The sequence below is a fragment of the Marmota monax genome, unplaced genomic scaffold, assembly GCF_021218885.2.
Source record: "Marmota monax isolate L192 unplaced genomic scaffold, Marmota_monax_Labrador192_F-V1.1 WCK01_AAM20220418_F8-fsc00001, whole genome shotgun sequence".
NCBI classification, from domain to species: domain Eukaryota; kingdom Metazoa; phylum Chordata; class Mammalia; order Rodentia; family Sciuridae; genus Marmota; species Marmota monax.
In genome coordinates, this window is record NW_026693777.1 from 21,688,619 (window position 1) to 21,714,908 (window position 26,290).

The 26,290-nt window shown below is 36.8% G+C and overlaps 1 protein-coding gene across 10 annotated transcripts; it reads right to left on the reverse strand.

Moving 5' to 3' along the window:
- Window positions 1–26,201, reverse strand: Zbtb1 (zinc finger and BTB domain containing 1). 10 transcript variants are annotated; one of them, XM_046461055.2, is made up of 4 exons: window positions 25,549–25,808; window positions 19,009–19,138; window positions 9,247–11,162; window positions 1–1,797 (listed from the first exon to the last, which is right to left on the reverse strand). In XM_046461055.2, exons 3-4 carry the CDS (start codon window positions 11,142–11,144, stop codon window positions 1,761–1,763), a joined length of 1,935 nt encoding a protein of 644 aa, XP_046317011.1. In that variant the 5' UTR covers window positions 11,145–11,162; window positions 19,009–19,138; window positions 25,549–25,808; the 3' UTR covers window positions 1–1,760. The 10 variants fall into 10 exon arrangements, with proteins under 10 accessions (XP_046317011.1, XP_058440575.1, XP_058440573.1 ...); XM_058584592.1 differs by having other exon boundaries at window positions 1–3,892; XM_058584590.1 differs by lacking the exon at window positions 25,549–25,808 and adding exons at window positions 21,487–21,562; window positions 21,678–21,695 and having other exon boundaries at window positions 1–11,162.
- Window positions 26,202–26,290: the final 89 nt, after the last annotated feature.

A 26,290-nucleotide genomic window follows, 5' to 3' on the forward strand; every position in this document is an offset into this window, starting at 1 on the left:
TTTAACTTCTGAACATAAAGGAGTAACTTTTATTAGGTAAAAGCATGTATTTAAAAATGTAACAAAAGTACTTTATGTAATCCAAAAGTTCCATTTTATAATATACAGAAAATAATCATATCATAGAAGGCATTTATACCATTTATAATGATTATAATTCATGACACTTGTAGTTAATACAGTCAAAATTTAAGCCATTTTTCTTTAGTAAATCTAATTCAATAAAAATTTAGTTGATCAAATTACTTGTCATTTTCATATTGATCTGGCACCTTTAATTATTGGTAATATTCTTTTATCTTTTTTTTCTGTTTATTTTTAGAAGCCTGCAGTTCTGTTTCTATTCATCTGTTCCCAAGAGATGAATAGTAGTGTTTTTTAGACTCTAAAACTTCTCTAGACTTATTTATGTCTTTTGAAACATTTTCATGTTTGATCTCATTAATGGAGTTCTTTTCTCCCTTCTCCCATCTATTCCTACTATCCCATTGTAATAAATTCTGATTTTCAGCTAGTCTAATTATTATAATAGATATTCAGTTATCATCCTACCTTGCAGCTAAGGTTTTTAAGTGACTTAATCCCTGCATATATACTCTTAAGTATATTTTTAAAGTTAGATCTCTTTGTGCAATTTCTTACTACAATATTTGAAGAAATAAGCATAAAAATAAGACAGCACTTCTAAAAATATATAACATCTTGGTATTGCACTAAAAACAATAAAGAACTGGTTACATAATTATTCAAAGGTAACAGTACAGTATATTCACAATAAGGAAATAATATGGTCATAAGTCATGTGGTTAAGAATGTGTATGTATGTGTGTATTGTAATGCATTTGTGTCCAGGTTAAAATCTCAAGTATTTCTGCATGAAAGGTTTTTTAAAAAATGTTAAATGTTAATCATCATTTCACTCAATACTTTGTTGAATTTTATTTTGAAGTTGAAGAGCAGGGCACTGTACATTAATATTGAGAATATTTAACAGAAATTAATTCTACCTTATTAGATTATATTGCTAAATTCAGAAGAAAACAGCGTGTCTGTGATTTGTGAAAATGTACCACTATTGGAATTATACTACTCCATTCTTCGAGTTAACAGACTTAAAGAGGAGCTTATATTAATAACCTTGTATGTGCCTGGTAAACAAAGAAAGGAAGGCAAGTGTTACTTACAGTGAGTAATAACTAGATTGTCTTGTTATAATATTGGCCTTACATTTCCTTCTCTGTACTCCTGTCTTTTTACTTAACACTTAAACTACATATTTTTCAGTGAATTTTAAAAAACTGCCTAACTACATTTCTTAATATATAAGCTATGATTCTGGTTATTTTAAGTTTAGAATTATATATGTTCTTTAGAGATATGTGATTATCTCTTTGTTTTATATTTATAGTAGTCTACAAAGCCCTTTTATTTTAGAAGGGACCACTGAAGATAATTAGCATATAAAGTTTCATTTTAGTGCAGCTTTAACCACTGATGTCATAAGAATTTTACAGTAACTTTAGCATATTTTTCACCACTACTAGGAAAGTCACCATGAATCAATTTTGTTATAACAAAGTGATTCCAAAGTGATCTTTATTTTTCTTGGATCTTTGCAACTGGAACTTTTGGGGCTGATGAAGTTTGTCAGGAAGACAGAAAAGATGGTGCCACTTCAGATCTGATATTCCTGGGTCTGCACTTAAAGATTATCTGTTGAAGATTGATTCTTCCCCATGTCCTCTCCAAATTCAGATCTGTCACTTCTCCAGAGGTTTAGAAGGCCCTATTTCACCACTGCCACACAGAAAAAGACAAAACTCAAGAAAAAAAACATTACAAGTTGACTGTCTACAAGATACAACATATTTTTAGGTCAGAATTTCTTAGCTTTTGGCACCAGGCCAGCACACTGTTAAAAAGAACAAAGAATAGGAATAAAAGAATAGTTTCTAGAATTTAAAATCACCCAATTACTTTTGAATATAACTCATTGCATCTTTCAAATATTATTATTACTAATACAATTCTGCTATATTTATTTAGCAGAATTTTATTTTTGTCTTGCATGTATGGTCTGAACTAAATGGTTGGGCACAAAAACGTAACATAAAAAAGGAGGTCAGACAAATAGAATAGTAGGAAGGAAGAAGTTAAGACACATTTTTCCTTCAAATAAAAAGTTTTACAATGTATTTTTTAATGACAAATTTCTGATTGAAACAAATTTAAAAGTGCATGTTCCTTTTACTCTCTTCAGCCATGAAGCTAACATTGCCTTCCTCAAATATTGTTATATATTCTGCAAATGAAAAGGAAGTACACACATACACAAGAAAGAAGTTTTCCTTCAAATTCCTAGGCATATAACTGTCTTAACCAGCCCCAGTGATTCTGGGTAGAATTATATTTTTGCCTAGAATTATAATGCCTTGTATAATTATAATTCCATAATTAAAAAATAAATTGTCCCTTAAAATGATTTTTTTTCCATATCAGGGAACATAAACATTTGAAAGGTGATTTTCATTATCAGAGTGCTTAGAATTGTTTCATCAGAAATTGAGCTGAGCCTATTCAACTACTATAAACTATTGGTTTTCACTTTTGAAATTTATAGCCTGAATGCTTGTCTGTTCTTTTCTCAGGTAAGTAGAGTATTATGCAAATTTTTCCTGGCTGACATGAAATCATGTTTTTAAAAAATTTGTCATTCTTTGACTCTGAGCTATTGTATGATTTCTTACTTAGTACAATGATGATTAGTACACTGACTATTCAATTCAGAGCCAAGTAATCTTTACATCACCTTTTTTTGGTCAGTTCATTGAGTAGGATATTAAGATATTATAATAGTTTCCTGCCCCCTAGTGATCTGTGTGGATTCTGATAGAACAATTTAGTCACTATTGAATGGCATCAATGATTTGGTTCTCCTAAATACATTAAGGGAATAGCTTAAGTAGGATTTAAACTTAATGCTGAATTCTACTAAGTGTATGTACATAAATATGTAAGCAATATTACACTGGTTCACAATTAGCTTGAATTTACAAGCTGTTATTTAGTTTATATTTACTAATTGTCAGTTACAGACACAAACATTCTAAACTCCATTTTGCCTCTTGCCTTTCATATAAACTTATAGTTAACTTTCATCTGTTTTTTGAGACTACACCCATGTTATCAAATGATCTGTCCTTGAATTTGACAGCAGTGAAAAGCAGGCCACTTAAATGATTATATAGACATTCACAGAATCATCTGCAATTCAATCTTCTCACTTGAAAAAAATGTTTGACAGATAGATGGTAGTTAAATCATTCCAGTAGTAGCATGGAAACTATTGTATAGAAATCAGGTAGATGCAGAAGTTAGAATCAGATTGGAGGGGTTGTTTCACTTAAATGTTTAAATTTGCTACTAGGTTAGGGTGGTTATGCAAGCTGTCATTTCCTGAAATTATTTTTCCTCTTTTATAAGACTATGTAAGTTCACCTAAAATCTATGCTTTCATAAGTTGAATTATACACTCTGGAATAACCAACTTTTGTTTCTTTTCTTTTTTGGCTATGCTGGGGATTGAACTCAGGGCCTCAAGCATGCTAGGCAGGGGCTATACCTCTAAGCCATATCCGCAGCCCTCCAATTTTTGTTTTTAAGCAAACTTTGATTGCTTTATAAATCTTAGCAATCACAATACAGTAATGGGAGAGTTTTTTTTTCATATTTTTTATTGGTGCATTACAATTGTACATAATAGTGGGATTCATTGTTACATATTTGTATATGCACACAATATAATTTGGTAAATTTCATCCCTCAGTATCTCCCTTTTCAGGGGTGTTCTGTTTTTTGATCAAAGAAATGATGACTTTCTTATCCACATCATCTGTTAAGGCAAAAAGAGGAAACTGGTTATTCTGTCATTCTGCTTTTTCTTGGGAGCATTTGTTTTCAAATGAGTTCTTAACTCATCAGTGTCAAAACAAATAAAAGGAAATGGAGATTGATGGAAGAGATTAAAACAAAGGACAGCAATAGAGAAAATAAAGGGGGGGGGAGTCACAGACATAGAAATGTAGAAGTTGAATTCAAAGTAATTTTTAATTGATTTCTACCACAGGCCCCCACAAATGGCTGACATACCACTAAGTGTTCCAAGTTTTAATGAAAGAAAATCAAAACATATCAGCATTTAATATTTATTTCTAAAACATCATTCTGAATGACTCATTCAAATAAAATTTTGTTTTCCATTCTCATATTTTCACATTACTCAGAATGTTCATTAGGTACCATTACTAGCCCCCTTACCAGGCATTGCAGATGAGATGAACAAGGAGCACAGCCTCACAGGACCTTTATCACATGAGCCTGAAAAGGCCCATCTTTGTACTTCTTGATAGGTGGAGCAAGTAGCTTAGTGGTTAAGTATAGTAATGTAGGCAAAGTTGGGTCTAGATTCAAACTCCAGGTCTAATACAGTTTCTATGTGATTTTAGGAAAAATACTCAGCCCTTCTGGACCTGGGTCCCCTGTCTAGAAAATTAGTATGATACTTACCTCAAAAGACTGTGAGGCTTAATTAAAATTATGTATGTAAAGCATTTGAGTATATAGCCCTAAATAAATAGATACTGGGATTACTGAGAACCCTATTTTGAATGGATAATGGATTTCCAAATCTGTGATGTAGCTTCAAGTTCTAAACACCAAATATAATTCCACTTGCTTGAGTTTCCTACCATCCAACCTATCACCCTCAGACATTAAGGATATAGGGAGGATCTTGCAAGGATATGTTTTCCCACAGCTTTTTGGTGCTCTGCAATGCTAGAAGTTGTTGATGCGAGGATGCCTTCAGAGCACTAGCATTTTATCCCTGGGAAGCATTAATTACAACTGAGAAGGGGATGGTGAGGAAAGTTGACTGATCAAAACAGATTAATGGAAAAAAAATTTTTCAATTTTAATTCATGATAAAACTCAGTTAAATTAGATATACCAAATTTCTTTATTCTTAACTATGTATGCACAGACATATCCAGGTTTTTTTTCTGTTGGTACTTATTTAGCTTTTTGTTAATGACAAGTTTTATACTTAAATATTAACAACTATTACACTGGTTCTTTGGCAGATTTTCCAGAGATGCATTAAGTAGGAAAAGTTTCGTAGTGATATAGAGGATTGAGTATCCTGTTACCAGTGAGAAGTTGCCAGCTATCACCAGCCTCTTCCCATTGTTTAGAATATAAAAGTATCTCAAGTATTCAGGCATAGCCTTGATATGTTCATCACTCTTATTCAGTTAGGCAGCCTATAATTATTTTAATCTAATCAATTTATTTTAATCTCTATTCATCTCACCTATAATCTTCAAATGTTTTATTTACTTCAATTTTTATATCCTATTCATATTTTTTTTGCTTTTAATTACAGTACAACATCTTTCTTGTCCATTATTTTTCCTTTTAACTAGTGTCAGCTCTAGCAAACACCATCCTTATTTTAATTCTTATTATTGTAACTAGCCCCTCTGGAAGATTTTTTTCTAACTTAATTTTTGTCCATAGTCAAACTGTTAATTACTTTGTAGTAATTAAACATTTGCCAAATACCAGTTTACTCATATGGCTCATTTCTCTGAATATTTTTACTTTAATAATATGGGAAATTAAGACAAACTTCTGAATCCTAATCTACTATGGCCTTGGCTATGTTTTATTAATCTCTGGGTGTGAGGGTCTTATTTACTAAAAAGTTATAGAACATCCAAATTGCACTGTAATTAGTGGCAAGTTTGTTAAAAGCTGACTATTCCGCCAGGATTTCTTGCTTTTTAGAAAAAATAGGCCTGAGGATGTAGCTTAGTGTTAGAGCACTTGCCTAACATGTCTCGCAAGGCACTGGGTTTGATCACTAGCGCCACAAGATAAAAAATTTAGTCTGGGATTGCTCATTATACATAAAGAAATCCAAAAAACTAGCCAGGCACAGTGATGCATGTCTGTTATCCCAGCTACTCAGGAGGCTGAGGCAGTAGGATGACAAGTTCAAAGTCTGCCTGGGCAACTTGGTGAGACCCTGCTTCAAAATAATTACAAAGGGTGGGTATATAGCTCAGTGGTAAAGTGCCCCTGGGTTTAATCCCAGTATGGAAGAAAAAAAGGAATCCAAGAATTGGTAGTGGCAAGAACAAAAGGTCTTTTCAAACAAAATGGTGTCAGGATGAAACGGGAACAAGATCCTACTCCATCTATCTAGATTTTCCTTTTTTTAAAATTTGGAGCCTAAAGACGTGTGTTATATGAACAGCAGACAACTTCCAGTCTTCATTCTCTTCACAGCACAGGAGAGCAAGAAGCAATAGCAAAGGAGTTAGAGCTCTTTAAGAGGCTCCATGCTAACAGAGGATGGAGGTGAAAGGAAGTTGAGTCTGGCTAAGGTGTTGGGCATTTTTCATTTCCCCTAATTTTGTTTTATTTTGATATGGGATTGAACCCAGGGGTGCTCTACCAAACTACATCCCCAGTGCTTTTTATTTATTTTGAGACAGGGTCTCACTAAGTTGCTAAACTGCCGAGGTTGGCCTCAAATTTGCATTCTCTTGCCTCAGCCTCCCAAGTCACTAGGACTACAGGCATGTGTCACTGTGCTGAGCTTCCCTTAATTTTAAAAGCCACATAGCTTTTGAATGAACTGTTTGATAAGGAAAATTATACTTTCCACTTGGAGAAGCCTGTACTACCCTGTAGCTAATTCCAAAACAAGTGTGTCCTGTGACATATGAAACAAGAAGAAATACATCATGAGGTGTGACTTTGTGAAACTATAAACATCTGTGTCATGTAAAACTAAGATAATGTTTATATATTTGGTTGCTAATTGTTGGCTGTTAGCACATGGCAAAGTACAAAATCACACAACCCCTCCCCAATGGAATAAATAATCCTTTCTTCAAAGAGGTAGTATTTAGAAAAAAGCCCTCCCCACCCCCCACCCCAATAGTGGGGAAAGCCGCTGCAACAAAAATTTTGATGAGGGTAGCAAAAAGTGACCCTGAAGATCATGTCCACTAAGATATCATGTAGTTAGGAAATTTGGTTTATCTTATCTCTTTACACTACTTTCTGAGAGCTTTTGGTTATCAAGTTCCTAACAGTAATATATATATGCATCTTATATTTCATTTTAAATTGCATTTCCAATTTAAGTATTTGATAAACAACTAAATCTAAGACTAAGGGGAACTCATTTTTCCTGCATTCTCTGTTAACTGTGTGGCTTTAAAAAAAAAAAAAATTCTTGATTTCTTGTTTTATCTTCTTGTGCTTCTCTACTTCACATTAATTCTGCCCTGGCTCCTGTGCTATTCCTAACCTCAACAATTTGAACATATCCCTCTAAGTCTCTGTACTCACTCTGCTCTAATACTTTCAACTAAATCTTTACTAGCCAATATGTCTCTCAATTCTCTTGGCAACTTGTTCTTTTATGTAAACTGTATAAAAATTACTTATTTAAAAATCTGATGTGAACAAAAAGCAATGCCATTAAACTATTGCTCATAATCACAAAATTATATTTTAAATATAGGAGAGTTAACTAAAATCCTTTTAATTATAAGAAGGGTATTATGTTACAAGTAATTCACATTAATAGGCATTCTATTCAGTAGATGTGTTTATTGGTGGGTCAGGTTTGCCAGTGTTTTAATTCACATGTAAATGATGTAGACCCTCTGTCAATAACAACTAACAAACTACTTTAATTGAAAATGATAAACTATTTCCATTTATATGCTGATTATTTTATAATCCTCAAATTTTGTATCCTTTACAGAAAATAATAATAAAGCATGGTGATAAACTGCAATTTGCCACGACACATTTTCTCCAAATCTTAGTATAAAACACAACACATTTTTTGTGCACTCTACTTTTATAGAACAACCAGATTTATAATTGATTTATTTTATTAGATTTATCAATATACATGGCAACTTTCTCGAATCTCAAAGTTCCAAAAGTATGTAATTTTAAATCATATTTTCCTTTAGATGTCATACTTCTAGAGCACTATTAAAGTCTATTTATAAACAAAAATAATTGGTAAACTAACACACTTTAGAAAATCAAGAATATTTTAAATTAAAAATATTTTTAATGAATACAAGATGTCTTTTTAATTAACTATCATAGTTAAATTTAATATCATAAAACAAAATGGCTTATCCCCACAAGTTTCTCAAGTGAGGGAAAGCCATTGGGATTTACACTTAATATAAGTTTTTAATGTGATTATTAAATGATAATATTTTATCAGTTATAGGAAATGTTCATTTATAGGAATTTCCTCAGGTCCATCAATCTTTTTAGGCCAAGTTTGAGCCCATGTCAACCTTAAAGGTTAGATTCAGTGCACCTAACTTGCCTAATAAGCTTGTCAATTTAAGAATATGAATTTCATTGATAATAAGGGAGAATAAACAGTAGCTAACCCACTGTTCAACTGGGAAAAGAAAAAAGAAAAAGAAAAAAATGCTAACAATGAAATAGGGCAGTTTCAAATAAATACTTTTTAAAATTTAAACAGGAATGGCCAATCATATTGGGTTTTAAATTTCACATGATAACCTTAAAAAAAAAAAACACATAAAAATAGTGAAGTCATCACCTTATTGATAAAAAAAACTAAAGTTTAATAGTCATTGAAGGGGTAACAGCCACTTATCGTCTACATGTAAAAGTAATTTTAATCCAAGCTAAGAAAACTAGAAACAAAGAATGCTATTAGAAACAACAAAAAATGATAAAAACATTTTAACGCCTAAAATGTAGAAACTTAATATCCTAAACAAAAATATTAAAGATAAAAGGGACTTGAATATTTTTAAAAACAATTCATCTTATAAAATCAATTTCTAAATAGCTCATATCCTTTTTGCTTTGGTGTTTTGTCTGCTATCAACTAGACATTAGTACAGTAGAAAAATCACTTAGGTTCTTTTCAAATGCTTGGCATTATAATGTGATCTCATATCTTTCCTCAAATTAAATTTTGCTCCACATATTCCACATGTATACAGATGAACATCCATGTGCTGCTCCAATTGTTCATTATTTGGGAATATCTGAAAGCAGACCTGGCATATAGTCTCACCAGCAGATAAATGAGAAATCATATGCCGTACATGGTCATGTTTTCTGAAGTTTCCTTGATCACAAATGGAACAGACATACCTGGCCATGCCTTTGTGCATATCATTGTGCAGACGCAACTGACGTTCTCTTAAAAACTGCTTTCCACATGTCTGACAAACAAACTGTTTTTCCTTAGTATGAACAGTATAGTGTTCTCTTAAATGACACCGCTGATAAAATCCTTTTCCACACAGATTACAGAAATGCTTTCGCCTGTGATCTCTTTCATTTTCTTCCATGATGGCACTCTTAAACATATCTTGGTCTAGGCAGCTAGACATATGTTCAACCACTAGATTTTCAGTTTCAAAACGCTGGCCACAGTTAGGACATCGAAAAGGACAGGCAGAATGCTTAAATAACTGCTTTTTTTGGATACTGTTTAACTGGTAATGACTGTCCCTAAAATCATCCAACATTTCAACAAACATATCTCTTATTTCAGACTGCTCATCAGGATTTTCTTCCATGTCCATTTTCTCCTCAGTATTTCCTAACCCATTCATTGTCAGATCTTGGGGTTCTCCACATCTTTGGGCATGTTCCTGAAGTTGTCTACCCTTGACAAGTATTTGTCCACATTTACCACATGCACAGATATTTTCAATGTGTTTGGCTAGGTAATGAGATGACAGGTCCTCTTCGGTTATTGTGAGTCCACATAGCTCACAAGATGCATTTTCAGTATCCTCTCGAACTGGACTGCTGTTGTTAGGGGGTCTCATATTTTCTAAACCAACTCTTTCATCAGCATTTATTGACATCCGAGGTTTTAGAGTTTTCCTACCACTTTTTTTAATGCTGACGTCTTCTTCAACATAGTATCTATAAAACGGCTCTTCGGGTTCATCTTCCAATTCATCGTTGTCAGTGGATTCGTTACAGTCTTTATCATTAACTTTAATAATGTTAAAATCTTTCAGCTCATCTGCAGGAATATCTTCTGGCTCCATCTTGATAATGATTCTTTTCCTCTCAGCAGCTCTGCTTTTTTCTTCAGTGGCTATTTCAGACTCCACTGTGCTACTTTTCCTGTTTCCAGTGGTTGAAGCTGAATCATCAGGAGCCTGGCTTGTGTCTCCTCTGTATTTGTCGGTCTGTGCAGAAAATGTTTTAGAAGAATCCTTTTCACCAAATTCAGCTTTGATGTTACTGTCTTTTTCATCTCTAATATCTACTATTCGGTGGTAAGATCTTGTATTTTGGTATGAATGTCTGTTAGTACAGGTCAACACATGCTCATCTAATAATTTTTCACAACTAAAGCCAAATCCACAGCTGTCACAGGTAAAACTCCGTCCAAAGCGTCGCGATACACGTTCTTTTGGAGCAGATAATTTGGACACAGAACTTTTTTTACATACATCAAATAGTGGTTCAGGAAAATTACCTAATTGTAAAGATTCTTCATCAGGCTCTCTATTATGTGGTGTATTTACTGTTGAACTTGGCTCTGCACACCACCTATTGGCTTCACTTCCATTTCTAGCCACAGTGTCTTCATACATTCTTACTCCAAATATCATTTTGCTGTTCTGTTTGCTGGAAGCAGAAGATGAACATTTTGAACTAGAACAATCTGCATCCTGTATATCTTCTAAGCAGTCAGGAACATTGTACAGCTGTAGGTAGTTCATTGCCACTTTAAACTGCTCAAAACTGGAGGGAGCTGTCATAATTTTTCCTAAATACATAAATTGCAAAATGAGATCAAAACACTCAGCACTAATTTTCATATTGCTGAGATTCAGTTGTGCAGTACTATGTTGATGGTTCATGAAAAACATTCTAAAATAGGAGCTGCAGGCAGCTAGAACGGCTTTGTGGGCTTGAAAGTAAATGTCATCAATTGCAATACAACAGTCACAGAGAAAACCCCATTCTCTTTGGTTGTTTAGCTGCTGAAGGACGTAGCTGCTGTGGCTGGGTTTTGCCATCTTCTATTAATTAGAGACCTATGTAAAACAAAAATATTAAAGTCAGATGATATAAGAAAAGCATTAAAATAATTTTTATCATTATTTCAGACTTATCTGACTGCTATTACATTCAAGGTATGAATAAATTTCCACCCTAATGTAGTAAAACCTGCTAATACATTATGAATAATTTTTTAAGTTTGAAAATGAAAACAGCCATTTATTCAGGTTTCCCATATTAAAAAAAGTCATCAAAAACAAAAACCTTAATTTTGGTTGCAGGAAAAATGTATACATTAAATATGAAAGGAAAAATGACATTCTTTTTCCCTTCACTCTTAAAATGCACTGGCTTTCAAAAACTATTTTTATGAAGATAACAGAAAAAAAATGGGAAAATTTTCAAGATTTAGAATGGAGTACTTAAAGGAAATGAACAACAAAAGAAATAAAAGATTAATCTGAACATTAGTAACCAGATTATTATTAAAAATTTCTTAGATGATTGACATTAAGGAACTATTGCTCATTTCTAAGTGTGATAAGGGTTTTTTGATTGTTAAAAATGAGTGTATGTGCATATATGATTATACAACCAGTGTAACTTTACATAATGTACAATCAGAAGAATGAAAAGTTATACTCCCTTTATGTATGACGTGTCAAATGCATTCTACTGTCATGTAAAACTAATTTAAAAAGATATGCTTTACCATTATAGGACTTAGTATGATTAAAAAAATATAATCACTGTTCTATTTTAAAAAAATTAAAAAGTACGCCTATATCTCAAGTATAATATAACTATAAAAAATCTTTATCTTTTATATATATGTATTGAAGTGTTTGTAGATGAAACGAGATATTCAAGATGAATGAAGTGGGTGAAGGGACTATATATGATACAAGATTGGCTATGTGTTGATAACTATTTGAAGCTGGGAGAAAAGTAAAATTCTATTTTTGTATATTTTTGGTTTTGTTTTGGGTAGTAGGGATTGAACCCAGGGGTGCTTTAACACTGACCTAAATCCCCAGGCCTAAATAAGATCCAATTTTATCCTCAAATTTTAATCTGTATACATAAAGGTTCAGAATGTATCTGCTACTAAAAAAATTCCTACGCAATTTTACTGAACTTAAAAAGAACATTTAAACAAGCTGTTCAGAGAAATAAAATGTTCGCTCTTCAGTCCCAAAACTCTTTGATCCCTGCTATAGTAATTAAGAGTATCTAAATTTACTTACTTGCTTTTATCTGTTCCTCATAAATCAAATATGGATTACATACCCTTTCCCCCTACAGGCCTAAATCACATCTTCCTTCCTATTTCCCTGCCTAAAGCCAGAGTTCCATGGGTAGGGATGTGAGTGTGGATTACATATTTTCAGATTTGTTGTAAGCATACATGCATGGCATACTGAGTACTTCTATGTGTCAAACACATAGTTTTGCTTTTGTAGTGTGAAATGAAGGTGATGACATCTGCTGCCTTCTTAAAATGGCAACCACTGTACCTTCTGGAAACCAGATCAGGTGTATCAAGTAGTAAATGTAGTAGTAAAACCTGCTAATACATTATTTCAAACCACTGTAACTTGAAAATCTGTACCAAAACCATGAGGACTCCTGTTTTCCATGGATCTAAATACAAAAGCAGTTTATGCCAAAGATGCTCATCCATGTGTTATTTATAATTTGGGTGCCTGATAAAAAGGGAATTTTTAGTGAATAATCTACTCCCTAGAATTCACTCTTAAAATTCACTGACTTTCGAAAATTGTATTTTTGAACGAAGACAACAGAAGTGAGAAATTTTTTTTAGGATGGAGAATGAAGTAAACAAAAGTACAAAATTCTATTACAATTAGAATTATATAAAACAAATCCAAACAATACAGTCTTATTCAAAATGTTTAAAAAAAAAAAAGTCTACAAAAATGTGGACCCAAGCTCATTTAAGTAGGGCGAGATTTCTAGTGTACAGTCATTTTTGTAGGATTCGAAGAGACCCTGAATGAAAACAAAGTAGAAGGATTGAAAAAAATTGCTTTCTAGTAATAAGAGTTGTTCATAAATTAAACAAACCTGTTTGGAGGATAATAAACACCCAAATTAAAGAAGAAGCAAAATGTTATTGAGGATATTACAGTGAAATGAGCACAAGCCTTGAATCAGTCAGACCTGGGTTCCAATCTAACTAAGAGTTTTGAAACTGGGGCTGGGGATGTGGCTCAAGCGGTAGCGCGCCTGGCATGCGTGCGGCCCGGGTTCGATCCTCAGCACCACATACAAACAAAGATGTTGTGTCCACCGAAAACTGAAAAATAAATATGAAAATTCTCTCTCTCTCTCTCTCTCTCTTAAAAAAAAAAAGAGTTTTGAAACTTGCTTTCCTAGTTCACCCTTAGTTTCAAGGTGGGGATAATACCTCAAATAACATTAAAATAAGCATTCACAGAGGTGGCATATAAAATGTATAGTGCTTGGCAGGTAATCAGTTAATGGAAGTAACAATAACTGCTGTCACAGCAGTGGTAATGCTTACTTAAGCATCAGGAAGTAAGTCTAAGTAGATAATCTTAAAGTTTCCTTTTAAATAACACAGTCCATTAGAAAGCTATAAATCTATAACAACTTTCAGGCATTAAATAGTCCACACTTGAAATAAAGACAAAGAGTTCCAAGAACTCTTATCTGAATGAAAAGCAGTTTTACGGCCATTAATTCAAATTAATACAACTACATGTAAGTCCAATTACATAGGACATCTGAAGCTATAATCACTATTCAATCAAAGTAGTAAAAATACATTCTGTGTTAACATAAACAAAACACTGAAACAAATAATGGTACTTATAATATTTAATGTGTATTTATTCATTCAAAAATTTTACTGAATACCTTTGGTGGACCAGGCACTATTAAGTACTGAAATGAGCAATAGCATAGGCATTCCATAATCTCAAGGTTAGATCATTGAGAATTTCGACAGTTTCTAAATTAGTGATTTCATTCAACATGAACTGAGTAAAGTTCCTACTCTATGGAAGAGGCATCATGCTGTAGAAGAACACAAGGGCTCTGGGTTTAAATGGGTATGAATCCCTTGCCTCCATCTGTCTGTCTACATTCTCTCTCATCATAGAGGTGGAAGCTGAACAAGGGCTGTCTAATTTTTGGTGCTAACCATACAACTACTAGGGTGACCTACAGTTTAAGCAATGGTATTAAGCAATTGTCCAAGTTCTGGGTAAAACTGATCTTAGGTAGAATAACTTCTAATAGCTGTAATTTACATTGTACCAGCAACTGTATTCTTACTCTCTCTCATTCAGAAAAGCTTTAAGAAGGCTTAATACGTTAAAAAAAAAAAAAAGTAGGAATGGAGGATGAGGGATCTAATCCCTAAATCTCTTTTGCATTACATTTTTTATAATGCATTCACTTTTTTTTGGTGCTGGTAATTGAACTTAGGGGCTTCACACATGCTAGGTAAGCACTCTACCACTGAGCTACATCCTTAGCCCAGTGCTTTTGCTTTTATTACAAAATAATTTCAGCTGAGTGCAGTGGTGCACAGCTATAATTCCAGTGACTCAGAAGACTGGGGGAACATCACAAGTTTGAAGCTGGCCTCAGCAACTCTGTGAGACCCTGTCTCAAAAATAAAAATGACTGGGGTTGTAGTTCAGTGGTAGAGTACCCCTGGATTCAATTACCAAAACAAATAAAAAAAATCCACAAAAAATAATTTCTCTCAAATTCCAAGTTTGATCTCTTTTCAATATTCTGACCTCTTTAATGATGCTATTAAAAAAAAAAAAACTTAGTGAACTTTCTTATAGTAAAACCTATAAAAAGTTTCACATAAAAGTATTGCTTATATTTCAGTTGCTCCTGTTTTTATGACTGAAATCTGTGGTTGCTTTTGTTTGTGTTACTTAGCTGCATCACTGGAAAAACAAGTTTATCACAGCTAGACGTCAAAGGCTGGGCTGACAGCAAAACATTCAAGTGTGATTCAAAGGACTTCATGTTTTTTGGATAAGGACTGCTCCCCTAAGACTAGGATACCCAATGTGTGGTACTTCAGCAAGAATTTAAAAATTAAAAAATTATGCTGGATTTTTAAGATTTTGATTTGAAAAGCTTATTAGCTCCAGCTCATCTCAAATTCAAAAACAGCCAACACATTAAACATATTAAGTAATTTAGATAGTCACAGACATGTAGAGCTTAGAGAGATCTATTCCAAGTCCAAATTCTTATTTTATAAAAGAAGGTTAACAATCTAGGGTCACTAAACCATATCTCTCAGGATATAGTTAGCTGTGGTGAAGTAGGTAGCAGGACTATAATACAAGGACTCCAGTCTACCTAGATGGTACTAAACACTTCTTTGGAACTATGAGGTGTGGCCCTCTGCAAAGAACACTAACAAAGACTGGGCGTGGGGCTTAGAGTTTATTGGCTATGTGCTACTGCACAGGTGACCACCCCCATTCTGAACACTATTTGTAATGTGATTTTACCTGCATGTGTCCACTTAGTCTTATTCAACAGATGTGTTCCCTAAGATATACTATGTAAGCTGTTTCAGTAAATTTCTTATTGACACTTAAGATTTCAAAAACACCTACCCTCCATGGCTAAATCTTTTAAACTGGAAATAATAGTCTTGCTGGATTACCTATTTTCAGATTTGTTTATAAGCAGACATCACAGTCAGCACACTGAGTACTTACTATGTGCCAGGCACATAACCTTTCTTTTTGCAATGTGAAATGAGGGTGATGACATCTTTGGCCCCATCACTGGATAAATGAAAAGGGTCTACAAAAAAGCATGTAAAGCAAATAAAGTAACTTAAAGTAATTTTGAAGTGTCTCCTTTTGTAAGGCAAATAATAATTCCAAATTGTGACACAGACTTGCATTACCACTGAGAAACTTAAGGATGATTTGCACAGCCTCAGGAAAGTCTGGAAGAGCCTAGCACCAGACTCCCAATTCAACACCCCATCTCTGCACCTATTACAGTTACCTCCAGATCTCAAAGGGTTATTTAAGTACAGGTTGAACATACCTAATCCCCAAATTCCAAATGTTTCAAAATCTAAAATTTTTAAAGTACTAACATGCCAATAAAAGTCATAAAAATATTCTACAATCCAGGAAAATTTTGTCTGAAAGCTGAAACAATTCTGGTTCCAAGCATTTCAGATATGGGATACACAACCTGTATATACTTTAATCTCCTTTTACCTATTTCTGTGTCTTACAAGATTGAATGTATGTGTATGGATTTAATTAAGGACTGTAGATTACTTTTTTAAAAAATATTTTTTAGTTGTAGATGGATACAATACCTTTATTTATTTATCTTTATGAGGTGCTGAGGATTGAACCCAGGGCTCATACATGCTAGGCGAGTGCTCTACCACTGAGCCACAACCCCAGCCCAAGATTACCTTTTTTGAAAGCCTAAAATGTAATGAAAGGGTTCCCTCATGTTTTATAATTAGAGTATCAGAATGTATTGAACACCTACTGTGTTCCTAACACTGTATAAAGCATGGGGGTGCAGAAAGATGGTGTATAGCTGAGCTAATTATATATGAGGGATTAAATTTGAAACTAAAAAGCAATTTGAGAACAACTAAATGCTAACTAAATTATATTGACTAAAATACAGCAAGAGTTTAGAAGGAGAAAAGCATGAATTATACCAGAACAGTAGGCTTTAGGAAGGATGTAGGATTTGAGTGGAAACTTGACAAAGGAGTAGGTGGATAAAAACAGAGAGCAAGGGAAAGACATTTCTGGTATTTGCAAAGGTATGTATATAAATAGTTGCGCGAGGGAGGAGGGGACACGGACGACTATACAATAGTTTGAATGGAAAGGAAGGTAGATTTGCTTTATAAATGGAAGGTGAAGGATGTGAGGTGTGGTAAATGACAACTATAATACAATAATAATATGAATAGCTAATATTTGTTAAGCCTTACTATAATGTCAGGCTCTGCTCTAGGCAGATATTTGTGTGTGTGTATATCTCAACACATACTACATACACATACATAGGTTAAAAAAACTAGATAAAAAAAACAGAGGTTGCTATGGTTTCGATGTGATTTAAGTGTGTTCAAAAGTGCACGTGCTGGAAGCCTTGTCAGACATGGTACCTTTTTTTTTGTTGTTGTTGTGGTGTTGGGGATTGAGCCCAGGGCCTTGTGCCTGCAAGGCAAGCACTCTACCAACTGAGCTATAGCCCCAGCCCTAAGATGTGGTACCTAGTGGGAGGCCATTAGATCACTGGTAGCACCACCCTTGGAAAGGATTAAGACCGGGTAGCTCCTAAGAGGGAGTTTGTTATAAAGAAAGCAAATATGCCCCTTTATTTTATCCTTACATTCCCTGCCCTTGCGAGGCCTCTATTATCAATCCTGAGTTATTGTAACGGGTTCCTTAATGTGCTCCTCAAATACATCCTTCACTCCCAACATATGATCTAGCCAAGAGGTGACTTTACCAGAGCCGGTGCTATGCTCTTAGGATCTTTGGCATTCAAATTGTGAGCTAAATAAACTTTTCTTTATAAGTAACCCAGTCTTGGGTATTTTATTATGGTAATGAAAAACTGACCAAGACAGAGGCATATAGTATTGCATGTGTGCCATAAAGAGAGAACTTCTTTGGATTAGAGCACAAGCAATATAACTCTCCAGTCTAAGATCACAACTTTAGAGATTTTGCCACCTAAAAGAATATCGCATCAGCAAAAGTTTTTTTCTTTGAATACCATTTTCCAGGGTATACAGTTCAATCTCTGAAACTGATTAAATTCTTTAGGTTTTTTCCTTGAAACTGCTGGGTAGAGGGTCCTAAAGATAAAAGGTTTTACTTTAAGCCATTTAAATGATTAGAAAAATTTATTAGAAAAATTATTAGAAAAACTTATTCACTATTTAGACCAAATATTCTGGCTGGTTATTAAACTCCAAATTCAGTACTCAGTACAGGAAGTTCTGAAATTATAATTGGGTTATATTCCAAAACTTATTTTTAAGTTATTTGGAACCTAAAACACATATTCCCATAGAAACAATGCTATAAATGGTAGCTTGGTTTCATGTTCACACCCTCAAGTCTTTTAAAAACACAACTCAGCTGTACATTAATGCTAACAATGCTGAAGTATTACTTGTATCATTAGCACTGACAGAGACCCAAGGAACAGTCTGGTACAGTAATGCCCACTATTCTGAACCCTCAAGGACAGGGCCAAGACTTAACAGCCTGGGTGTTCCTGTGTCTAGCACACTCTTCTCACATAGTTGGCACTTAGTATAGCTTGTTAAATGAAGGAATTTTTTTAAAAGCCCAGGAAGCACACCCTACTAGATTTGAATACCAGCTCTACAACTTATGTAGGAATGAGGAAACTTTTTCTCTCTCTAGTTCTACTTTTCTCAAGTTCTACTTTTCTCAACTATAAAATTGGCATAATTATACTCATCAAAGAACTCTTATATAAACTAGAGATGGCAAATGTTTTTTGCCCTTTCAATCCAAGCATAATCCAATTTTTAAAAATTATTAATGTCATCATTGCACATTTTATAAAATTTTATGAAATGACAGGTTCAATCTACTATTCTACAGGCCCACAAAGCAAACCAAGTGATATGCTCATAGCCATTTGTAGGTTTAGTGGTTGTCAGGACAACCCTTGTCTCTTCAGTCCTGGTCTAGAGTTCTTCGCTACTCTAACTGCAGCTCCACACACAGCACCACCTGACTATGTTCTCTACATCAATTATGTTTTGCTGAGGTGCAGGAGCTGGTGAAATTTGCAAAGTTTGTTTATACCTACACCTGCTTTTGGAGATGGTGGTTTGTTGGTTGGTTTGCTGGTATTTTTCTGTCCCCTTGTCAAGCCAACAGCTGTTACTTCTAAAAGGTATGCTGACCTCCTTCTGTTCACCATTTCAGTCTCTTATAGGCTGTGAAACAAGACAAAAACTCGTTGAAACTCAATTTATAATAAATTAATTTTCTGTGAGAACATAGGGAAGGGCTCTAGAGTAAGATATAAGTTTTCAATCCCTAACTGGGTATGGTGGTCCATGCCTGTAATCCCAGTGGCTCAGGAGGCTGAGGCAGGAGGATCACAAATTCAAAGTGAGCCTCACCAATTTAGCGAGGCCCTAAGCAACTTAGTGAGATCCTTTCTCAAAATTTAAAAATGGCTGGGGATGTGGCTCATTGGTTAAGCACCCCTAGGTTTAATCCCTAGCACCCCCCCACACACACATACAAATTTCAATTTCTGTACTTTGTTGATAGGCACTCAAATTGCCTTCTTCTGCTTCATGACAGGGATTAGGTAAGATTGCCAACCAACTAACTTATGAGATACCTTTGTAGTTCAACCGAATTACAGGTCTAGGAAATCAATTCAACCCGAAGGCAGAGGAAACAGTGGCTTCTAAAATATTCTCTTTCCTCCAGGAGTAAAGTATTTAATCCAGGCAGTTTCTACACTTTCATCCTTCATCTTGAAGAGGCAGCATAACATATTTTGACCACCAGAGGGCACTGTATAAACAGTTGGCTTTTCTCCGCTAAAAGTGGTTTTACCAGGAAGTCCCTTTTTGCACATGGCATTTGTATTCATTCTTAGGGTTCATTTTGTAGGATTCCTACCCATTCCAAAGTACTCACTTTATGCACTCAGACTTTGTCTGAGGCCCACCTAAAATTGCTCCTCCCCCTGCATTCTGTTTCAGTTGCCACCACTGTGCACCCCCAGGCTACTTACAAATTACCTGGAACTTCTGGCAATCAATTTGCCAAGTCTTGCCAATTTTCCCACTCAGTATTTCTCAAATATGCCCCTTTATTTTATCCTTACCTTCCCTGCCCTTTCGAGGCCTCTATTACCAATCCGGAGTTATTGTAATGGGTTCCTTAATGTGCTCCTCAAATACATCCTTCACTCTCAGATGATTCACAAAGAATAAAATTAGACCATGCCATTCTCCTGCTATAGGTGCCCCCTCACATATCCCCAGGCCATATAACTCCTTGGCAAGGCATACAAGACCCTCTGTGCCCACCCATCTACCTGTATCTGTGGCTGCTTCCCAATTCAAACTTCAAAATTCAAGCAATAGAGTACTGCTTGTGGCCTCACTCCCAGGCATCCTCAATATACAGGACTTCATGTCTTACCTCCAGTTTTACTGAGGCTGATTGATTCTGCTGTATGACCCTCCCACATATTAGAGGTTACTACCTCCTCCTAAAAGCATTTTATAACTTCCTCTCCCATTTTTAACTGTGTATTATCACCTTATTTTGCACTTTACATTTTAATAATTAGAACAGCAATATATATATATATATATATATATATATATATATATATATATATATATATATATAGTGGGCATTAAAGTACTGATTAACCAGACCTTGAGTAGGCTGCTTACCCAATTTGTGCCTCTTTCTTCAACTGTGAAGGGATGGTAGCTTTTAGAGTTACCATAGGCATGTCAGTCACAAAGTGCTAAGTAGGAACTGGCTACAATTACATATGTGTTGGTATGCCTCAGTAGATTGTGAGCAACTTGAAGGCAAGGACTTTGGCTTATTCCTTTATGTGGAACGTAACTATTCAGTGAACAGTTACTGAATGAAGAACCAGGTAAGGTAGATCTCAGCAATGATGGCAGGGATTACCAGTTTCCTTCTTTTAGGAAATCTTACACATGTAACACTTTTCAACTCTGTGGCCCCAGTGTTTTTTGTTTGTGCATAATTCTTTTTTTTTAAACATTTATTTTTCAGTCATAGGTGGACACAATACCTTTATTTTAGTTTTATGTGGTGCTGAGGATCAAACCCAGTGCCTCACACATGCTAGGCAAGCGCTCCACCTCTGAGCCACAATCCCAGCCACTTGTTTGTGCATAATTCTAACCACACTCCTAATTAAAATTCAACAAAATGAAGTTGAAAATAGTGGCACACCACTCTAATCCCAGCTACTTGGAGGCAGGAGGATCACCAGTTCAAGGCCAGCCTCAGCAACTTAGTGAGACCCTCTCTCAAAATAAACAAGACCTAGAGGTCTAATTCTTGTTCTTTATGAATCATTTGAGAGTAAAGGATGACCCTGTCTCAAAAAATAAAGAGGGGTAGGGATACAGCTCAGTGGTAGAGCACCCCAGAATTCAGTCCCCAGGATGGCGGGGCAGGAAATTCAATGAAATGAAACTAATAAAGATTAGCATAAAAGTTAAGAAGCTTAGGAGCTGGAGTAGTGGCTCAGTGCTAGAGTGCTCACCTGGCATGTGTGAGGCCCAGGCTTCAATCCTCAACAATGCATATAAATAAATAAAAGATCCACTGATGACTAAAAACTATTAAAAAAAAAAAAAAAGTTAAGAAGCTTAAACTTAACTCCATTTTAAGTCATAAATCTATTTAAGATTTTCCTTCATCCCAAATCACCTAACACCATGAAAGCATTCCTACCTTCATACCATTGCTTAGAACCTTTTCCATGTCCAGCTCACATTCTCTGGGGAGTTCTTTCTGATCCCAGGAAGAGGCAGAGCACTCTCTTCTATGCTTCCCAAACTCTGTATACATACAACCACAAGGTGGCCAAAAATTTATCATCTAAACTGGATGCTACATCTATCACTGCGCTTAAGGTAGGTATTATAATTATTTAGTTCCTCTGCTTTATTGTAAGGTTTAGAACACTTAGTCATTACTGTAACCTCTGAGCCTCCAGTTGCTTGACATTTAGTTGATATTTGATGGTTTTTGGATGAATAATTGTTGAAGTAGGTTAAGTTTTATTTTGCTTACCAACTTTTTGCTTTGTCACATGGCTGACAATTTACAGATCATTTTTCATGCATTATACAACTAATTCTCACAATTACCCAAGATAGGGTTTTTATAAAAAATATTTTTTAGTTGTAGATGGACACAATACCTCTATTTTACTTATTTATTTTTAATTAATTAATTAATTTTTTGGTAGTTGGACAGCATGCCTTTGTTTATTTTTATGTTGTGGTGCTGAGGATTGAACCTAGTATCCCACACATGCTAGGCAAGAACTCTACCACTGAGCTACAGCCCCTACTTATTTATTTTTATGTGGTGCTGAGTATCAAACCCAGTGCCTCACACATGCCACGCAAACGCTCTACCACTGAGTTACAACCCCAGCCCCCAAGATAGGTATTTTTATTATCCTCATTTTGTGAATGAAGAAACAAGTCCTGTGGTTGATTTACCCCAAACTGCTTGTCTTGTAAGTAAAAGTTCTAAGTTACAGTTTCTGTAAGCCAACCAACACTTTCTGGACATGACTATCAACCACACTGCTCTTTTGGAACATTCTAAGCTTCCCAGAATCTCCCTTTTTTACAAATCTAAAAGTTCCCATCATTCTCATACTGCTCCATCTTACAGGCAGGCAGAATGCCCTGCCTTTTCCCTAACGAGATTCTTGCTGCCCACTATAGAATGTCCTCCCCAAACACTAGGATTTTAAAGTGGGGATGGACCTTCTTCAGTTATTTCTAAAAAAGAAAAAAAAAATCCATCTTACATACACAACAGAAATTTTCGGCAACTATTTCTTTAATTTTCACATTTTATTATTTATTATTTTAACCTCCATCATCCACATCAGCACAGGGATACATTGGGAGTGGTCTTTATCCCAATTACACCCACTCACACCCAACTATAAATAAGGAAATTTTCTACATGTGAGGGGTTTGTCTTGTTTTAATGCATTTGGCTTGGATAAAACAATCCATCAGAGACTAGATAAAATTAAAAAAAAAAGTGTGAGAACCCACCCACCAAGGTACACTTCAGGAGAACAAAGCGAAGACAGCAACTCTGATAAGTCTAAACTCTCATGTCTGCTACTCCATCATAGAATTTAAAATCAGCTCAATTCAAAACACTCCCTTTTTCCCTACCTGGCAATTCTCACCAACTCAAGCAGTGAACAGGGAACATGAGCCCATGAATCATGACAGGCCATCCCTAGGCAGGGTAAGGCACATGCAGCAGCACAGCTGTGATCAAATGTTGCCTTCTTTCCTTTTTAAAACAAGGAATTGACTGTTCCTGGTGATTATCTCTGAGGAGTGGGAGTCAGAATGACTTTCATTTTTTTATTTTATGTATTTCAGCATAGATCGAATGTTTACAAAGAGTATGTATTTTATAATTTTAAAAAAGTATTTCCATTTTGAGGAAAAAATAGACATGAATAACACTTGACTTGGTTCACATTAGAATATAAGAAAAATTACAAAGCAATCTATCATAAAAGGTACTGGCACAAGAAGAAAATATCAAGAGAAAACATCTGATAGAGACCAAAATGACCTCTCAAGGAGATGTTTCTCAAATATACCTTGATTTGGGGGAAAGACTGTAGCATAAAAAGTAAAAACCTAAGGAAAAATTTCTGAATTTCTGTCCCAAATGGTTTTTTCCCCTTTGGGCCAGAAGGTCAACAGTGAAGACTTAATGTCTTTCCTGGCCAGAGAAGGACAGGCCTGAAAGCAGGCACTTCTTTTCTCCTGCACATTTAAAGAGAGAAATGGTGCTGCAAAGAACATGGAGACACTTTGAAAAAGGTCCACTATCTTCCCCATAGCCTGGCAAAAGAGGAGAATGAGGAAGCAGTACAAAAATAAGCAGTGTTAAAGTGAAATCAAAACACAAGGTCAATAGCAAATGGCTGTGACTGTGCTCATGCCCCGCTATAGTCCTGGTTAAAACATGGTTTCTCTTCTCTGACAATGATGCACTAGCCTCCTCACCCCTCAAAAAAACACCTAAAGAGTAGCCATCATGTTAGAGGTGGAAAGAAATAGACTGCGGGGCCTGAGTTACTGAATAGCAGGAAAATTTGGTCTTAATGAAGAAATCCTACTATAAAAATCAGTGTGTTAACTGAAGGCTTCCTGTAGATTTTCTGTTTATTAACCTTTGGAGAAAAGCATTTCACCTCCACTATGCTTCAGTTTCTTCTGTGTAAGAGGAGGATGCCCCATCTGGCTCTCAAAGCTATTCAGTTTTACTGAGACTTAGATACTTAGCAAGTGATTCAAAATAAAAGTTTTAATTCTGAGCAAATGATGGCTTGCCATCAGTCAGGCTTCATCTTCCTGTATCTACAAATCTCCCGTTTCTCCACATCATGTCCAATTTTACCAATAAGATTCCACAGAATCTAATTTCTTCGTTTCAAAGCAAATCATGAGTGCTTTGAAGTTGTCATATTGCAACCTTCAACAAATTTGCCTTAGAGTGCCTCGACCTTCACTCAAGAAATTGATTCTAAGTTGCCTCAAAAAGCCTCGGACCGCTCCTTTGGGTTCGAGTATCAATGGGAAAATTGTTCCCGTCGTAACACGGTATGAAAATACACTTTGGCCAACGCAGAATCTGCATGTACCTGAAACTGCATGTACGCTGAAACTCGACTTAGGAACATTATCACGACAAACAAATGCCTTAAAGCACTGAAAACAACGACTTTTATCAACCTCTTCCAGACGCGCCCAACTAGGAAAACGTCTTGTCAACCGTTCAGATCATGTGGACGCGTTGCTTAGGTGGAAAGGGAGACGGAGCGGAGCTCAGTCAGACCCATGCCTACACACTCCAGTGGTAACAACTCCGGATCTACAGCCAACAACACATTCACCGAAACTAACCGAACTTCTAGTAAGCGGCCACCACTGGAGGCCACCACTTTCTTCCCAAGAAACAGAAGATCTTTCCCACTGAAAATTCCCGATACCCAGACCTACCACTTTTTACTGAACAAAAAAGCGTGTGTGCCGGCGAGAGCGGGTGGGAAGGCGCGTAGGAGAATTTGCAAGGCTCTTATGCCTCCTCCCTCGGAGCGCGCCCAAGTCTGCGGCCTCGGGCTCCGGGACACTTCCCCTCCCACCCGCCGAGGAGCCGCAGCTGTAAGTTGAGAGAAGCGGGCCCTGGGCCCGTCAATCAACCTGGTCCTCCCGCCTCCCGTCTACACCTCCCCTCCCCCCTTAAAAAAATAAAATAAAGGCAGAGAAAGAAAGGGAAAAGATGATAACTATTTGGTAACTACTCTCCACCCGGGCTTCGCCTCCCACCCAGGGAGGCCGCACGCTCGGGACCTGGAGCGCCGACGTAGAGCAGGCGGCCCAGCAGCCGCCGGTCTCCAGTTCCTCCCAGCGCCTCCGCCTTGCTCCGGCTTCCCGCACGGGTCGGCGCCCCTCTGGCCCCGCACTCCGCCAGGCCCGCGGCCCGCCGCCCTCAGGCCCGGGCCAAAGTTGCGCAAATAGCCCCACAACTGGCAAATACTCACCCGCCGCAGCAGGAACCCGGGCTGCGGAGATTTTAGGGAGTTTAAGGCAAATCAGCCGCGGGAAAGGCGGGCGGAGGCGAAGGGGCCGCGAGCTGCAGTGGCGGCGGCGCGCTGAGCTCGGGCTGGGCTGCGCGGAGAGACTCTGGCTCTGCCAGGGACTGTGCTGCAACAAAGGACTTCCGCTGCCGCACAGCCGCGCCTGCCGCACCGCACTGAGCCGGCCCCGCTTACGCGGCGACTCCGGGTCTGCCCACCAGTTCGCTGCGGCGTCCGCCAGCCTTCCCCTCCCTCTCGCCCGCCCACCCACTCCGCCGCTGGCTGCTAGGGGCACCCGCGGTCGCCTGTTTGTTGCAACAAGTTACTGCGTCGGGCTCCGAGGAGGCTGGCACAACCCGCACAGCGGGGGCCGTCGTGGCGGCGGCTTGACCACCCCTCTCGCCCCTCTCCCAAGGGTAGGCTTGGGACCTCCTTCTGTTTGCACAGCTGGATGGGACTGGGTTCCTCCCGACTCCCCAAGGGCAGGATGATGCTTTACCATTCGTCCCAGATGTTAGACCCCCGCCCAGCAGGGCCCAGCTGCTGGGCCCTCTCCCTCGCGGTATGCCCGAGCGTTCTGGGGGCGCCGGTACCCTCGCCCCATCCTGTCCGCGGTTCATCCGCTCTGGGACGCCCATTCCCCGCGTTCCCCCCACCCTGCCTTCATTGGGCCTGTCCGCCACTGGCCTTGAGTCACTTCCCCCGC

Bases quoted from the DNA above. Each gene is read 5' to 3' on its own strand.
- Zbtb1 (XM_046461054.2), bottom strand. From the start codon at position 11,144: ATGGCAAAACCCAGCCACAGCAGCTACGTCCTTCAGCAGCTAAACAAC.